At 38.1% G+C, this 16,251-nt stretch overlaps 3 protein-coding genes and 1 pseudogene across 4 annotated transcripts; 3 read left to right on the top strand and 1 right to left on the bottom strand.

The window, feature by feature from the left end:
- The first annotated feature begins 559 nt into the window (after window positions 1-559).
- LOC120424854 (uncharacterized) lies at window positions 560-2,416 on the top strand. The gene is made up of 3 exons (XM_039589104.2): window positions 560-1,293; window positions 1,353-2,027; window positions 2,287-2,416. The coding sequence occupies exons 1-2, from the start codon at window positions 1,048-1,050 to the stop codon at window positions 1,677-1,679; spliced, it is 573 nt and encodes a 190-aa protein (XP_039445038.1). The 5' UTR covers window positions 560-1,047; the 3' UTR covers window positions 1,680-2,027; window positions 2,287-2,416.
- LOC120424856 (uncharacterized) lies at window positions 2,037-3,639 on the bottom strand. Of its 2 annotated transcripts, none has more exons than XM_039589109.2 (3): window positions 3,189-3,639; window positions 2,540-3,125; window positions 2,037-2,479 (listed from the first exon to the last, which is right to left on the bottom strand). In XM_039589109.2, the coding sequence occupies exons 2-3, from the start codon at window positions 2,662-2,664 to the stop codon at window positions 2,125-2,127; spliced, it is 480 nt and encodes a 159-aa protein (XP_039445043.1). In that variant the 5' UTR covers window positions 2,665-3,125; window positions 3,189-3,639; the 3' UTR covers window positions 2,037-2,124. The 2 variants fall into 2 exon arrangements, with proteins under 2 accessions (XP_039445043.1, XP_039445042.1); XM_039589108.2 differs by having other exon boundaries at window positions 3,185-3,639.
- Window positions 2,966-5,144, top strand: LOC120424861 (uncharacterized; annotated as a pseudogene).
- A 5,312-nt stretch (window positions 5,145-10,456) lies between these two features.
- On the top strand, window positions 10,457-11,134 carry LOC120424855 (protein lethal(2)essential for life-like). Its single transcript, XM_039589107.2, has one exon. The coding sequence runs from the start codon at window positions 10,593-10,595 to the stop codon at window positions 11,115-11,117; it is 525 nt and encodes a 174-aa protein (XP_039445041.1). The 5' UTR covers window positions 10,457-10,592; the 3' UTR covers window positions 11,118-11,134.
- Window positions 11,135-16,251: the final 5,117 nt, after the last annotated feature.

Consider the following 16,251-nt stretch of genomic DNA (forward strand, 5'->3'; position numbering starts at 1 on the left):
ATCCTCGTTCATCCGGGAAACAATTTTCTTGATAACTTTAAAAAACTATTTGCAGGTGTTTTCTCAAATGGTTACCCTAAATCATAAGGTAATTTTAATGTTCAAATGGTTCAACTGGCGGACCATCATGACTATTTATCAAATGGTTACCATTAGTAATAGAGTTATTTTAAAGTTTGAAATGGTGATTTTTTTCCTAGACGACTTTGTAAAACTATTTAAATATGTTTTCTGAAATGGTTATCGTATATCATAAGATTATTTTAAAGTTCAAATGGTTCATCTCGATACGCAAGTACCATATAGAAACATATAATAATTATTTAAAAAATAGTTACGATTTGTAAAGTTTTTTTTTTACAAAACAAAGAGCAAATTTGAATATTTTACTTTTTTTATAATGATTGTTTTCAACGAATTCTTTTTTTCCAAGGGGACCATGGTTGATCCATCGAAAAAATGTTGTCTTGTCATTTTTTTTTTGCATTTGAATATGATAAAAAGTGATCAGAAATGGTCTTTAATCGATCTGGAACTTGTATATCTTTTTATAAAAGCAGAAAAATGTTTTGAAGAATCAGCCTGTACGAGGTTTGAATCAACAAAATTTTTGTTGAATATAATCAACAAAAAAATGCGTTGAAACCTAGGCTGAAACAAACCTTGATTTTCTCAATTTCACAAAAGTCTTTTGTTGTTTTGAAAAAGCTGCTTTGACGTTTAGCGTTGATTCAACAAAAATCTTGATTTTCAAATCAACAAAACGTTTTGTTGATTCAAATATGCTTTATTTTTCTGCGTGTACCCACCTTGTTCGACTCGGTTTAGCGTGCACCGCTCAGCAGCTGTCAGCCAACAACATCAAAACAAAGACCTTTTTTCTGGTTGGCCGTTTGTGATTGAGCAGGAACATCAACCCGCAGGAGATTGCAAGTTTGCAAGCGGTTCTACCGGTGATCCTTGCCGTGGCCACCTAAAACGAAGTGGCACGTGTTGCCCTCTGCGAACACCCGAACTTGCCATCACTCCACGTCCCGATCATCCTGAATGCCGACTCGTCCAAACGTTTGCCGCTTAAGGGATCGAAAGCCGCTACAAAACGGTACCCGCTGGTTCTCGGCATGTGGGACCTGCTCTACACACTGTGAGAAACGGTCATCTCGAAGGGCATCGGCGTCGGTCCACGCAAACCCGGCCTCCACCCGTACGCAACCTTCAGCAGCAACTCCGTCTTCCTGCTCTTCTACAATCGCAGCTACAAAACCCCGCCGAGAAGTGGAAAATCGCCGAAAGGTTTTTTCAACAGCTACATATACGCCTTCGTCCGGAACTGATTCCACATTCTACTCCAGGTCAACACCAAGTCCGACGTTCTACGTCTCCTCCTGCACATCATCGACGAGTCGTCTACCCCGTTCGACAGCTACACGCCCTTCCCAGGCCGGAAGAACCTGGAGGCCACTTCCCCGTACGCACTGCAAATACTCGAAACGGAAGACTTCTACAACGTGCACTTCACTTTCAACCGCTCGATCCTGGTTGCCGGCGCCAACAAGCTGCTGCTTAGGCTGAATCACGCTCCGGCAAGGCCGACCAAATGCTCAACTGAACGCGTGGCTGCTGGAGAACGCGCTGGTCGCGATCATGCGACAGCCAAAAGTGAACCAACAGATCTATGAACTGTTTACGCAGGCAGAGCGGATTACGAACTAGATCCGACAGGAATTCGTGTAGTGCTAAGCTGGAGCTTGGTGGCGATGGAGTGTGGAGTTGGGGATCAAGGAGGCGATTGTGGCGTTGCTGGTGGATTCCCTGACACAGCAAGCGACTCCAAACTTGGCACACTTTCTGCTCGGGTTCGAGCTTAACATGGAACTCCGGTTGACGAACCTGCTGCAGCCAGGCGTCCTTAACATCCCCAGCAATTGCGCGAAATCCCAGCAATTGCGCGAAACGTGCTGAACTAGAATACGGACTTGCTAAAGTGCGTCGCAATCGAGTTGAAGCTAACCTCCGACAGAAATCAGGTATCGAAGTTTTTTCTTTATTTTTTTGTATGACTTATGTTTTTTACAATTCTATAATAAAAGATGACTACGATGGGGGTGGGGGTGGAGAATGATCTTAGAATTCGCCTTGGGCAACACCTTGCAGGAGCGCGTGCGTCTCGAAACTTTTGTGCTTCCTCCTGTGTCTGTAGGTTCCGTTTCGTTTTTCAGGATTTACCACGTCCTCTGCCACTGCCGCCGTCGCCGCTTTCACCAAGATCGTCGCCGCCACCCGCAGGTCGTCTAGAATGCGCGAAATCAAGTCCAACACTTCGTCGTCACCGAACATTTCGTTTCCGGTCCGTCCGAGGCACCAATTGATCCTCCTCCTTGTGGTCATCGAGCAGGACCTCGTCTTGGCATCCACCTTCGCGACCAGCTTCTTGCCGTCGATTTCCTTGTCGTGCAGCAGCCGGACAGCACCGGCACCACTGAAGGGAGAATCTTCGTTACAATTACTCTAAATTCTCTGAATATTCTTCAAAACTTACTCGGTGGCGGTGATTTTGTTGTTGTTGTTGTAGATCAGTGGCCGCGAACCGACCGCCGATCCAGATCCCCGGAAGGAATCCCGGCCCTCAATTCCCCCGGAAGAAAGCTGATTCATTGGTGGCATTCCGGCGGGGATTGCGTTTTTCCAGATTTGCCACTGCTTCCAACGCCGTCGAGATCGTCGCCGCTACCCATCAGGTCGTTCCGATACTCATCTAGAATTCGCGCAATCAAGTCCAACGCTTTGTCGTCACCGAACATTGCGTTTCCTGTCCGATCATTTATGGTCGTCATGCAGCGTCTTGTTCTTGGCGTTCTTGAACTTGGACACGTGCTTCCGGTTGATCAAGGTCCTTCAAGACGCCAAGATCTCCTAGGTCATCGGATCGAGCGCCTTATTGCTGATGTTCCCGATAAATACGGTAATGATGCACCTCGGCCCACTCCCGGTGGTCTTCCCGGCGTCGGTTATTATGGTGGCGGTGATAATTATTATATGGCCGTGAAATAAGCGTCGGCTTAGATCCCCGGAAGTCACCCCTGCGGAGGCTGATGCATCGATGGCATTCCGGCGGAGATCAACGACTGCAAAATAAAAAAAACAAATTTAGTGGCACATCAACAACAAAACTGTTGAAGCTTACTTACGGGCATCAGTGGCGGGGCTATTCCGAACGGTATTCCGGCCGGAACGATCAACGTTGGCCGTACCTTCGAGAAGGTATTTGCTTTGTTTTGATCCCTTTGGGACCTAAACATGCGATGCCCCGTGTGTGACAGATCTAGACGTCAAACACAACACACGCTCAAAAAAAGTTATTTCAATTTTGCCTCAAAATCAAAGTGTCTCGAAGTTTTGCCCAGTCATGACGTTCTAGCAGGACTCTAGCAGAGTTCTTACAGAGCTGGATATTCTTATAGCTTTCTAGCAGAAATGTTCCATCAAGACGTGAGTTTTTCAGGGAATCTATCTAAACTGTTACAATAACGTTGCTCTGTTGCAGCTTTGCGGACACGCCGACGCTGTGCAACTGCATCCGGCAGCTGGCGTACGATCCGTGACGACGGACAAGCTGCAGAAGATGTACTTCTAGTCGATGATACAGGTGCTGCTGGAGATTGTGGCGTCGTACGATCTGGGTGACGAGGTTGGTCGGGAGAACTTGAAGAAAGTGCTGGCGGAAATGTTGGCTTGCGTCGATCTTGGCGAGGGCAACGTGAAGACGATTATGGCCATCTTTGAGCGGTTGGTGGGTGACGTCGAGGAGCGGTTTCGATTCTGTGTGGATTTGATCAACGCAATTTTGGGACCCTCGCGGGCGGACGTTGCGGACGTCGCGACCGTTGGTGGATAAGTACTTGGAAAAGAACACGTACAAGAGTCTGCAGATGGAGATTTCCTCGCTTCGGTTGAACATAATGAACTTGAAGGAGCAGAATATTGACAAGTTCAACAAGAAGGATTATGGCGGTGCGCAGCGAGCGTCGGACGAGTTGACCGCGACAATGACGTACACAAGTTCACTATCCAATTCATGTACGAACGGAACTAGCAGAAGTCTGAACACATCCAGTTCTACAACATTTTTTTCCAGCGGATTATGAAGGTTTTGAAGCTAGTGTTAAAGATTATAGAGATGGGGCGGAAGAACTTTGATCCGTCCGCGCCGAAGCTCATTCCGCAGAACTGGCTGGAAATCTGACTGGGTTATGTGAGCGCCGCTGACGAGTACCAAGGTGGACTGATGTTCAATCTGGACGTTTCGCGTCTTGTTCTGCTGCAGATCACCGACATGAGGACTTTTTCTGCCTCGATCTGTACGAGATCATCCAAGTGGAAGACTACAAAGGTAAGGATGATGACGATTTGAATGTTCCAGAAGGACTTCCTGTCGCCGTAGTGAAGAGAACGAGGTGGATGAAAAGAAGCCGGCGAGATTAAGTCGCAGGATCCGGCGGTAAGTGTTTCAGCTGTTTCGCCTTGGACTCGCGTTGGTCGAATAACAGCGGTGTTTTCGCAAGTGATTGTATCACTATGGCAGCGCTGGGTCCTGACTCTAGTCCCGATTCGCCCCAAATGACGGAATGTTCCGAGTGTGATGAGCGGAAGTTAGTCTCTGCCATCGAAAGACGATATTCGCAAAGGCACCCCTTCTTAGAGCTGCTGATTGCACAGTGTCAGATCGGTTAGATTGACCAGCGGAATTACGGTTCGGTTCTCTAGCATCAACGGAATCGATGATGTGGAGGTGTAGTGTGATATTTTATACAAATAGGGCGTTTACCCCTACGAAATTGAGTTTCAGAACCTCCGTTATTCTTGGTTTCGCATAATTTACGCCAACCATCAAAGGAAGCGCAATTTTTACAAACGCAAGGGCTTGCCTTCCTTTGAATGCAGATTGCAGAATCTCATGTCTTAAATTATTGTTTATTAATTTCAATTCTTTAGGCAATATTTGTACTTCTAAATCAATTTAGTAGTTAACAACATTTTGGATTCAACGCAAAATTAAATTTGCCTTGCGCGCTCTCTCTTTTCTCTTCTCTCGCTACGCTCCGTTACCTGCTCTTTCGCAGGCAAGCGCACTGCGCAGGCAAAAACAGTCTGATGTGAAACGTTTGTGCGGCTGGTTGTTGTTTACGTTTTGTGCGCAGGTATAATTTTCAAACAAATCATTTGATTTACCAAATACTTTGTTTATATTTTTCTTGTTGATCATTTCAGCGCCGTGGAGAACTTGATAAAAACGGAACAGCTGGTGCTGGAGAAATCGATCGGTAATCAAAAGAGATTTTGCCCTCAGCCGGCCGACAATATTGTTCCGCCGAGGATGCGACCAAACGAACAAACGATTGGCATCAATCAATCTGAATAATCAGATAAGTACTTATGATATTTGAATATTATATTCAACTTGATACTTTGTGATTTTTTTCTTCTTACTTTTTCAGGTTTGTACGATTTTGGCAGTATGATCAACTAAACAGAATCAATATCGCCGCTAAAGTTCAAATATTATTGTTGTGAACCATCCGTCAAAAAGTGAACAATTCTGTAAAAAAATAGGTAGGTAAAAAATGTAAGAAAAACTTTTAAAAACCATCTCAAAACTATTTCTCAAAAAGTAGTAAATTTGTATGATAAACTTTAATTCATCATTTGAAAACTATTTCTCAAATAGTGAAACGGGAAAAAAATGTAGGATTAACCTTAAATAACCATATGAAAACTATTTACAAAATAGTAGCGCTAGGTAAAAATAGGAAGAAAAACCCTAAAAAACCATTTACAAACCTTTTCTAAAAAAGTAGACGCAAGGTTAAAAATTATAAGAAAAACCTTAAAATACTATTTCAAAACCATTTCTCAAACATTAATAACCGAGAGAAAAAGGTCGCTTTTTAGCGAAAATTTACTTTATTTTTACCATTACACAAATGGTAATTTGACGAAACGTTGTTCGGGAATTTTTAAGGTTACCGTTGCTAACCACCCTCAATTCAGATGGTCGAACTTTATGAAAAATGGTAGGGTACCATTTCCGATATGGTATTTTTAAGGTTTTCCTACCATTTTTCAAATAGTGGTTACGATCTCTGAAATGGTGAGAAAACCATTTAACACAAAGTTTTTTTAAGGTTCTCGTTTATGCGGGATGTTGTGTTAGAAGGGAGCAAGCTCGGGGGCAAGTATTTTTCGATAAGTCCAAGTAGTCCAAACAATTGACTCATTTTATAGTGAACAGTAATAGTCCACCATGTAGTACACATATTTTTGGTGTATGGTAAGAACAGCATGCCTACTTTTTCTGGAATAGTGAAAGTCAATTTCATGAGCCCTCGTAACATTTTTCTTCTTTTGGGGAGTTTTCTGATAATCTGAGGAGAAGTGGGGGTGTTGAAGGTTCTCTATCATCCAGAGGAATCGACTGTGATCAATTTACTTGATAAAAGTTGAAATTTTTGTACCAATCGTTTAACATATAGTTGGATTATATAACAAACTGTAATTGTACTCCATACTGTTGAAATATTGTTTGAACTATTTGGACTTATAGAAATTTTTAATTCAAAATAGTATGGTGTATAGTAATTTTACTTCATGTAAGTTGACAAATTATTTGGATTATACAAACTTATCGAAAAAAATGTGGCCGCCATCAATTGTGTTCTACTATAGCATTTATAGTAGGTTTTTAGTTCTTACAGGTTCTGACTATAAAAATCTAAAATCTGTGGAATTTTGCTATATTGTTCTCAATAAAGTTGATAAATTGTTTGAACTATTTGGACTTGTACATTTTTTCGTTGAGTCACGTTGTCTAAACAATCCGAACCGTTTAGTGTAAGGTTATTGTACCCCAAATAGTTCAAAAATAGTTAGAATCATTAGATTTACTTCAATAAAAACGTCATCATTTGACGATCAGTTTCGTTATGGTTTTGTATAGTGCCGTAACTATATGATAATGGTTAAGTATGTGGTAACTACATCTCTTTTAGTAGTAATATAGTTTGGACTATTCCCCCGATGGTTTTTGATTATGCGGGTTACATTAAATCCAAACATTTATTCTCTAAGTTACATATTTATTCTTACAGTTAACACAAAATGGTCAATAAAATATAAAATTGAGTAGGGGTTTCCCGTGACCCGTTCACCACCGCAGCAAGTGGGCAATAGAGCGAGTCTTGCCGATCGCTCTTCGCTGCTCCCGACGATCCCGCGCGCATGATGAGGTCGTAGTAGTACGGTGGGATCGCTGCGATGTTCTCCGTCGACAGGTCTGGAACCCATCGACAGCGATCCCTCCGATAGTCCGGATCCTCGTACTCGAACAATAAGGATTCCTTTTAAATCAGAGTATTTATGTGAAAAAGTGTGTACACCCCTTAATCGCTATATACTTTTTTGATGAAATTTGTGGAACATTTTGTTAAGAAACTCATGCCGAACATTTGGCCACAGAAAGCTTATGAAAATATATTTGACACATTCTCCGGCAATGTACACCTTAGGATGAAATTTTGAAAAGCGTGTATGAGCTATTTGGATATTTTTCCTCGATTCTAGACTACTTGAAGCTTCAAAAATCATGGTTTTCATTAATTTATCATTTGAACATCATTATGTACAGGTTGTTTAAGTTATGCATCAATTCGTGATAAAATCACCGTTTTAAAACATTTTTCTTAAAACTCCTGGTTTTCAGCGAAATAAAATCCAAAAATTATTCTTTTGATTGCATTTTGTAGGTTTTTAAATGTACTAAACGGAAATGTCATGGATTTGCAGTTTATCTTAAGTAAAGTATTTTTTCAAACTAGTGTAAGTTTACCATTATATTGCGTTGCAACGTCACGAAAAAGGGACAGTTGTTTATGCCAACAGAAAACTAAACATTCAATCATTTTGATATTTCGGATGCTCTTTGTACTTGGAAAGAGCTTTCAAATGCAACCTAGAGCGACTAAATTGGTTGTCTAGATCCAAAGTTACAACAGGTTTAAGTTTGCGTTGCAACGTCACGAAATTTTAAATCATATTGGTCACATGGCAAAAAAGGTGTATGCGTAGTTGGTTGTTGAAGATTAAAGGATACTAAATATTATATATGTTTTATATAATGTTTCCGAGTATATTTACAAAAGAATTGTACATGGGTCATTCACAAATTACGTCACTTAAGTTTGTATGCAACTCGAAAAAAGTAGCTATTTTATGAAACTTGTTGAACAAATCAAAATATACCGATGTTCACAAGGGGGAAAAAATCTAAAACTTTCAAAAAAGTAATCACGTGGTTACTGAATGGCCCCTTTATGATTAACTGATTTACGTGAGGGTTCATTCTAATACAACGCAACGATTTTTTTTATCCCACACCCTTAAGTAGGCCAAATTACAGTGAAATTCACTTAACAATGAAAATCACGTGATTCGATTGTTTTTTTTTTACAAACTTTTGTCACTTTGTTGTTGGACGAACCCTTGCCTAAATAAGTTGTATGCAACGTTTAGTTGTTCGCAATTAAAAATGTTATATTGCACAGGTAAACAGTTTTATTATTTCCTCAAATTTAAATCAAAAAGCACAAAAGTCAACAAAATAAGTTACGTTGTTTGCAGATCACCCCTTAGGGGCCATCAACAAACGTTATGGGCCCTTTATTTATAAATTTCAGCCCTCCTGAAAACTTGATGCTTCTTACCTCCCTTTTTAAACTTCCACGTGTTTTGTTAATTGCCCAAAACCATTACAATGTTAAGGGAGCGTTCTTGCATTACGTAACAATACGTTTATATTCTTAGGCCCCCTCCAGCCCCTGGTAATATATTTCCGATATTTTTTTTTTGTATAAATTCTCGCCCCCCCCCCCTTGATATTACGCCGTTACGTAATGCATGGACGTCCCATTACATAGATAGAGGAGGGGAGAGGGGGGAAAAAATGAAAACCCTTTGGAAAACTTCGTAAATCCTACTGCTACTGTGAAAGCGGTATAGGGGGAGGGGGGGGGGGGGGGAAAGCGGTATTAGGGCGGGCCAAGCAATTCACATGTCTATGTACTGTCTATTAATGTCTTATAATAAAATCTTAACCTCCAGTTGTTCAAAGTAACAAAAACTATGATTTATTTTGAAACTAAAATTTCGTGACGCAACGAAAAACCCTGTTTTCAAAAACAGAGCGTTGCAACGTCACGAAATTTAAGTGGTCATTAAAAATCGAGGTTTAATTTTTTCGAAAAACTAATGATTGCATTCGATTTGTTGGCCAATTTTACACTAAAAATGGAAGAAGAACTTCAAATTTGCCGTTTAACAAAGCAGAGTTAGTGGCGAAACATGAATTGGGTCCGGATTGAGAAAAAGTCACGCGTTGCAACGTCACGCTACATATTCCCCTCTCAAAAATAGAATATTCGCTTAAAATAATGTTTCAATATTGTTTCTTATAGGAAATTTAATGTACTTTCCGTATCTGTAATAACATATGTACCTTTTCAATGTAATTTTTGAGTTACAGCCGAAATACTGAAAAAAGAAAAATCAAAGCGTTGCAACGTCACGGCGGAATGTGTCATTTTTTTCTAAAAAGTTCCTTTTGAGTTCCATAACAAAAAAAAAATTAAAAGAAAACTTTGTACCTACTTCTTTCGCAATATTAACAAATATGAAGTTATTTGTTGATAAATCACCGTTACTCGAACTTCCAAACCCCAACTTTCCAGAAAAAGAATTAAGATTGATTATAGAGTTAACTTATTGCTTAGTATAAAAAAAGTAGTTTATATGACTTTGAATGTTCTATATAAAACTTATCATAATTTAACAACATTTTCAACTAAATGTCAACAATGGAGCACTTCCATTCGAGCAGTTTTTGCTTTTTTCTACAATGTATTTCTTATGGAGCGAACTGTCAAAAACTGCTCGACTGCGGATGCTCTATTGCGAAGTTTGTAGTAGCCTTTGAATCGTTAGAATGGTTTTTCCGTTGAACATTCGTACCAATCCAGAATTACGTCGTCGGAAAATCCGTCGGCATCGAACCGGTCTCATATATTCTTTTATGCACCATCGGATAGGGCATAACATTTCCGTCCAGGTTTTTTTTATCAAAAATAACACAGCTGCGTGAATTTGGAGAATGGTCAACAAAATGTTTCCAAATGTAACTCAAAGTTCGTTACACATGAATGTTAGAGAACCTTCTCTAATGAATATGAAGCACTCACCACATGAATTGTTCGTGTGATGAGTGTTTCTAGTGAGTTCTCGAATTCGATCCAAAGTGAACCCTCCAGTTCATTCTTGAATCGTGATTCAAGCAGAACCCACGAGATTCTTCTCGAATCATCTCCCTCGAAAGTACTAGAAATGCCGTGTTTGATGTATAAATTGCCAGCAGAACTCACTGCTCGACATCAGTTCGAGGCAACGCAAACAAGTGAACACATCGAACACGAATAGTACCAAACACTTCAAGTCGAATAATTATTTTATTTAATTCAATTGGAAAAGTGAAAACAAGTGAAATCGTCATGTCGCTAATCCCCATCCTGTTCCGGGACAGTTTCATGGACGACTTGCTGCGCCCAAGCATTTTGGACAAGGCAGTTTTCGATGATGAATTTCCGTCCGAATTTCTTGTGGCATTCAACGGCATTCCAACTCGTCGAGGAAATAAACGACGCTGCGCATGTAACCCAGAGGAAAATAAGACCGTTCAGAAGAAAATCAAAGAAGACTTCGAAGTCAGCATCAATGTCCAGAACTTCAAACCAGAGGAAATCTCCGTCAAAATGGTGGACAATTACATTACAGTCGAGGGAAAGCACGAGGAAAAGCAGGACGAGCACGGATTTGTGTCGAGGCATTTTGTTCGGAAGTACCGACTTCCGGAGGGACACGATCTGGAGAAGGTTGCATCGTCACTCTCATCCGATGGAGTGCTGACCATTAGGGCTCCCAGATTGGCATTACTTGAAGCACCAGCAATGGACAGGACAATTCCAGTTTTACGAGCCGAGAAGACTGTTAGTGATAAATCGAATGTTAATGAATAAAATGTTTCTTTAGTGTATTTCTTTATGTTTATGCTTCATTACACTGTATAAATTTTGTTTATTTAGAGAATTGAGTATCACAAAAAGACTAAAAAAACCAACAAATTTAAACAATTTAGAGACTTCAGAACACTTTATTAATAAATAATTTATTGTTTCATGGACCACTTGCTAGCTGGGACCATGGTGTAGTGGTAAGCGTGATTGCCTCTCACCCAGTCGGCCTGGGTTCGATCCCAGAAGGTCCCGGTGGCAAATTTTGCGACGAGATTTGTCTGATCACGCCTTCCGTCGAAAAAACGAAACGAAACTATTGGCACTACGCCCCCCGGGGCATGGCCTTCCTCTAACGTGGGATTTCTGCTCCAGCGCCTCTGACGAGACAGGAGAAACCGGGACCGACGTTTTACTTCACCATCCGATAGAAGCTCAGTGGATAAGGCGGGAATCGAACCCGCGTCTCATAGCATCATCGGGATCGGCAGCCGAAGCCGCTACCCCTGCGCCACGAGACCCAGGACAGGAAGTAAATGTTGGCCCCGGACTAACCTAAAAAAAGGTTAGGTCGTTAGCTCAGTCCAGGTGTAGGAGTTGTCTCCCTGGGTCCTGTCCTGGTGGAGTCGCTGGTAGGCAGTTGGACCAACAATCCAACGGTCGTCAGTTTGAATCCCGGGGTGGATGGAAGCTAAGGAGTAAAGGGGTTTGCAATTGCCTCAACAATCAAGCCTTCGGACACTTAGTTTCGAGAACGCCAAGGCAATGCTGTAGAGCGAATAATTTGATTTGATTTTTTTTTTTTGACCGCTTGCTCTAATCATTAATATAGCATCTTTTAGATAATTTAGTTTGATAAATTAAAAAAAATGTTCGCTCTACATCATTTTCTTGGCGTTCTCGATTGAGAGATACCTACTCGAAACAAGGTGTCCAAAGGCTCAATTGCAAACTTCTTTTTACACCTAAGCTAAGAACTATTTTGTTGTGCTATATAAATTTAAAATCACTGATATTTTTTGAGTATAATCTTATCAGCTTAACTCTTTGTGAATTATTTTATTTCATCACTTTCTGAATAGAAAATAGCATAATATCAAGCATGAACTCCTTCAAACTGATTGAGCAAAAAGTTTTATTAATTTAACTAGCGCCATAACGCTAAAAGTATGACCAGCAATTTGCGTCAAAATTCAAATTCAAATCAACGTGCAACGTCAATTCTTCCATAAAAATTGACCCAATTTCACTTCCGACACATGTCGCTTCACCAACATAAACGATTCCGATATGATTGACAGCGAAAAAATCTGAATTACACTTTTCGTAATGTTCATACTGCATTATTTCAAACATGTATAACAGTTCAATAACTCGTTTGGTGAACGCGTCGTACTTTGGCGCGAACCGAAAGGAAGTGACAAACCGCCTTGATACGTCTATATAGTGAATTCACCCCAGAGAAATGGCAGCATAGTTTACCACTCCGGCCTCTCTGCAAAATAAGGAAAGCAACCCAACTGATTGACTGGTCCAAGGCAATTTTCTTCCTGCAATAGGAAAGCATCAAAAACTTGTGGGAAAATTCAGGGAAAATCACCCGAGTTTAAACCACGAACCAAACTATGTGCTGCATTGCAAAACTGACAAGTGTATAAGCCCGACGTGGTAGTTCAGCAAATCATAACAATAAATAGTGGTCGTAAAAAACAAAATGATTACCTTGTGATACGGTTGTGCACGCGGGAGGGTGATTGTGGATGAGAGTGCTGTGTAGAGGTTCCTCTCTTTTCATAGTTTGGACAAATTATCACGAACGGCTCAGTTGAAGAGTTGAAGGCGCGTGCGGGAAAACCCAGGCCAATGCTCATCCTTGCACACTAACAAATATGTTGTAATTTTAATTTATAACGCTTTGAATGTTTTGTTAATAATTTTTGAACTTTTTGGAGAAAAAAAAGTTTTTTTTGCGACAATATATATTTATATATATATATATATCAATTTTTTTTTATTCTTAGAGTGCACACAACAATTTATGATGTTCCATTTTATCGGTTTTCCCACGATAAAAGTTATGCTCTAGCTTGACAGTCCAACATCGCTGCTCCTCCCAGCAATCTACCCCAGCACGAATCCCACCTCACTCCCGCTAAAAGCACAGAATATTATATGCACCTCTGCTGGAATGCTCCCCACCAAGGAAAAAAAAACAAAAACTTAAACAACAATCAGCACTGAACAGTATCGCGCGTTCGCTGGGTGCCCATGAATGGGACAGGCCGCATAGTTCTGCCACGAGGCCCCGGAACTATTTTAAAGTTCTAGTACAATTTTCGCATTTTTGAAGGTTACCCAACCGCTGTGGAACAACAATGGAATGGGGTTTCCAATCGCCAATCCACGGGGTTAAGGGGAAAAGGGTGAGGTTCTTTTTTTTAATATTATTCGTTGGAATTAAGCAGCTCCAACCTGGCGCAAGGTGTTTCCGCGCCAATTTGAGTGGCAGGCGAATTTATTGATACATAATCGATAGCAAATTACGGGTCGGGTCGGGGTTTGTACCGCGCTGAGGTAGAAGCATCGGCCACACCCTCATTTGACTGCTCATTGCATTGATACGTATTTTTCCGATGTTGGACGATTGTTTCGATTTCGACCGTTCTGCTGGAATTCCAATCAACTTATGCTATTAATCAATTTTGTTCAATAGCAGTTTATGAACACAATTCACCCCATTTGTCCAGATTCACCCCAGGTGACGATACCTGAAGCCCTTTTCTCATATTGGAGATTTAAAAAACGGATGCTAAGATATTTTTTAAGGGGAATGTTGTCGATTGGTGGAGCATCTGAAAGTGCTTTGATAAATAAAATCAATAAATTCTCAATTTTTTGTGCGCATTTCTTTTTTGCATGTGAGCAATTCTCTACCAAAACCGGAAATTGATTTTATTTGATTTTTTATTTGGCTCAAACTTTGTGGGGGCCTTCCCTATGACCAAAGAAGCTATTTTGTGTCATTGGTTCACCCATACAAGTCTCTATACAATTTTGGCAGCTGTCCATACAACTACATAACTTTTGAGCGAATTTTCTGATCAATTTGGTGTCTTCGGCAAAGTTGTAGGTTTTGTTGAGGACTATTGAGAAAAAATAGGTACACGGAAAAAAATGCAGATTTTTTAATCAACTTTTTTTCACAAAAACTCAATTTCCCAAAATATGTATTTTTCGATTTTCGGGATTTTTATATATGTTTTGGGAGACAAAAACCCGCAACTTTTAAGCCATAGAAAAACATGGTCAAAAAACCTGCCGCCAAGTTACGAATTTTTTAAAAAAATGTGATTTTTGGAAAAAATTGAAATTTTAATTTTTGTAATTTTTGTAATTTTTGTAATTTTTGTAATTTTTATAATTTTTGTAATTTTTGTAATTTTTGTATTTTTTGTAATTTTTGTAATTTTTGTAATTTTTGTAATTTTTGTAATTTTTGTAATTTTTGTAATTTTTGTAATTTTTGTAATTTTTGTAATTTTTGTAATTTTTGTAATTTTTGTAATTTTTGTAATTTTTGTAATTTTTGTAATTTTTGTAATTTTTGTAATTTTTGTAATTTTTGTAATTTTTGTAATTTTTGTAATTTTTGTAATTTTTGTAATTTTTGTAATTTTTGTAATTTTTGTAATTTTTGTAATTTTTGTAATTTTTGTAATTTTTGTAATTTTTGTAATTTTTGTAATTTTTGTAATTTTTGTAATTTTTGTAATTTTTGTAATTTTTGTAATTTTTGTAATTTTTGTAATTTTTGTAATTTTTTAATTTTTGTAATTTTTGTAATTTTTGTAATTTTTGTAATTTTTGTAATTTTTGTAATTTTTGTAATTTTTGTAATTTTTGTAATTTTTGTAATTTTCGTAATTTTTGTAATTTTTGTAATTTTTGTAATTTTTGAAATTTTTGTAATTTTTGTAATTTTTGTAATTTTTGTAATTTTTGTAATTTTTGTAATTTTTGTAATTTTTGTAATTTTTGTAATTTTTGTAATTTTTGTAATTTTTGTAATTTTTGTAATTTTTGTAATTTTTGTAATTTTTGTAATTTTTGTAATTTTTGTAATTTTTGTAATTTTTGTAATTTTTGTAATTTTTGTAATTTTTGTAATTTTTGTAATTTTTGTAATTTTTGTAATTTTTGTAATTTTTGTAATTTTTGTCATTTTTGTAATTTTTGTAATTTTTGTTATTTTTGTAATTTTTGTAATTTTTGTAATTTTTGTAATTTTTGTAATTTTTGTAATTTTTGTAATTTTTGTAATTTTTGTAATTTTTGTAATTTTTGTAATTTTTGTAATTATTGTAATTTTTGTAATTTTTGTAATTTTTGTAATTTTTGTAATTTTTGTAATTTTTGTAATTTTTGTAATTTTTGTAATTTTTGTAATTTTTGTATTTTTTGTAATTTTTGTAATTTTTGTAATTTTTGTAATTTTTGTAATTTTTGTAATTTTTGTAATTTTTGTAATTTTTGTAATTTTTGTAATTTTTGTAATTTTTGTAATTTTTGTAATTTTTGTAATTTTTGTAATTTTTGTAATTTTTGTAATTTTTGTAATTTTTGTAATTTTTGTAATTTTTGTAATTTTTGTAATTTTTGTAATTTTTTAAATTTCTTTTCTTGTAACTTTTGAGAATTCATTTTACAATGTTTTGCCTTCCTCACCTCACTGAGGCAAGGCTATAAAATCACTCGAAAAATGAACTTCTTAAATACACCTCCTAGATATACCTTCACGTATACCTATCGACTCAGAATTAAATTCTGAACAAATGTCTGTGGGGATGTGTGTAGACATGATTTTTTTTCCACGCGATTATCTCAGAACTGGCTGAACCGATTTTGTCCGGATCCGTCTCATTCTGTTTGTTTTGGGGTCCCCTAAGACCCTATTAAATTTCATTCTGTTTAGTTAAGTATTTAAAAAGTTATGCCAAGAAAAAGATTTTTGTAGATACAAAAAGGGTGATTTTTTGCATAACCTCAAAAGGCCGGGTCTTTTTGTTTACGTGCGAGAGTCGCGCCAGATGCGAAACGCCCGGTGGCCCGGTTGCCACATTGCTTCAAATGAGAGTCAGCA

The sequence above is a fragment of the Culex pipiens genome, chromosome 3 (assembly GCF_016801865.2).
Source record: "Culex pipiens pallens isolate TS chromosome 3, TS_CPP_V2, whole genome shotgun sequence".
NCBI lineage: Eukaryota > Metazoa > Arthropoda > Insecta > Diptera > Culicidae > Culex > Culex pipiens.